General features: G+C 49.0%; 1 protein-coding gene across 1 annotated transcript; it reads left to right on the top strand.

Moving 5' to 3' along the window:
* Positions 1–351: 351 nt before the first annotated feature.
* LOC144609537 (histone H2A-like) lies at positions 352–691 on the top strand. The gene has a single exon (XM_078428041.1). The coding sequence runs from the start codon at positions 352–354 to the stop codon at positions 673–675; it is 324 nt and encodes a 107-aa protein (XP_078284167.1). The 3' UTR covers positions 676–691.
* The last annotated feature ends 591 nt before the right edge of the window (positions 692–1,282 follow it).

The raw sequence follows: 1,282 nt of genomic DNA on the forward strand, positions 1-1,282 counted from the left end.
TGTTGCTGTCTGATCATTGGACATTGATGCAGCTGTCTGATTGGGCTATTTCACACAAAGGGTGGTGAGTGTATGAATCGAGCTGCTGGAGGAGGTAGTTGAGCCCGATACTATTGCATTGTTTAAGAAATATTTAGACATGTACATGAATAGGACTGGTTTAGAGGAATATGGGCCAAACACAGGCAGGTGGGACTGTTTCCACACTGTATAACTCTGACTCTATTGTATGTGACCATTGACATTGAATGCTGTACCATCAATTGTAAGAGGCCGACTTTATTCCTCGAGATGCAACAAGAGCGAATGCGAGAAGATGTCCTCATTCTCTGTGCGCCGAAGTTTGTGGAAATGACTGGACGAGGGAAAACCTGCAGCAAAGCCAAGGCCAAGCCTAAATCGCGCTCATCCCAGGCCGGACTGCAGTTCCCGGTGGGCCGTGTTCACAGGCTCCTGAGAAAGGGCAACTATGATGAGCGTGTTGGTGCTGGAGCTGTGTTCGAGTATCTGACGGCTGAAATCCTCAAGCTGGCCGGCAACGTGGCCTGGGACAACAAGAAGACCCGCATCATCCCCAGACACCTGCAGCTGGCCGTCCGCAACGACGAGGAGCTCAACAAGCTGCTGGGAGGGGTGACCATCGCTCAGGGCGGGGTGCTGCCCAAGAGCAAGTAAATCAGTGAACCATCAATCTAATGACCCAAAGGCTCTTTTCAGAGCCACCCACATTGTCTGTGGAAGGGCTGAGCACTGGCTTTGGAGGGTGCAGGGATTTCCATTCAGTGCAACCAGCTTGTGTATCTGCTGGAGATGAGTCGCCATTCACCCATCTTGCTCTAAATCCTGCAGAATAACCTTTGCTGCCTTGATTTCAACCATCATATATTCGCACACTAAGTGGTCTGTATCAGACCGGAAGCTTTCCCAATCCCGCTTCCCCACATCATCAGACATTTTGCTAAAAATAAGGAGATTCTCTCTCGCTCGCCTTTGTACTTCCTGGATGAATGGTGGTGAAGCATCTAATCTCATTGGTGAGAGGAACAGTCCAATCAGAGAGTGATGTCATTCTCCAATGAACAAGTGGCAATAATAGCAACACCAAAACATAGTCGTCAGTCCCCAAAATGAGCTCAAGTTTGAAAAGCTCGCCCATGTAGGACAGCACAGGAACAGGCCCTTCGCTCCACAATGTCTGTGACAAACATGACTCCAAGACCAATTTTTATCTGCCTGCACATAATCTATATCACTCCATCCCCTGCACTTCAACGTGACTGTC

The sequence above is a fragment of the Rhinoraja longicauda genome, chromosome 34 (genome assembly GCF_053455715.1).
Source record: "Rhinoraja longicauda isolate Sanriku21f chromosome 34, sRhiLon1.1, whole genome shotgun sequence".
NCBI classification, from domain to species: domain Eukaryota; kingdom Metazoa; phylum Chordata; class Chondrichthyes; order Rajiformes; family Arhynchobatidae; genus Rhinoraja; species Rhinoraja longicauda.

Excerpts from the sequence above, each read along its gene's own strand:
- LOC144609537 (XM_078428041.1), top strand. The coding sequence starts at position 352 with ATGACTGGACGAGGGAAAACCTGCAGCAAAGCCAAGGCCAAGCCTAAA.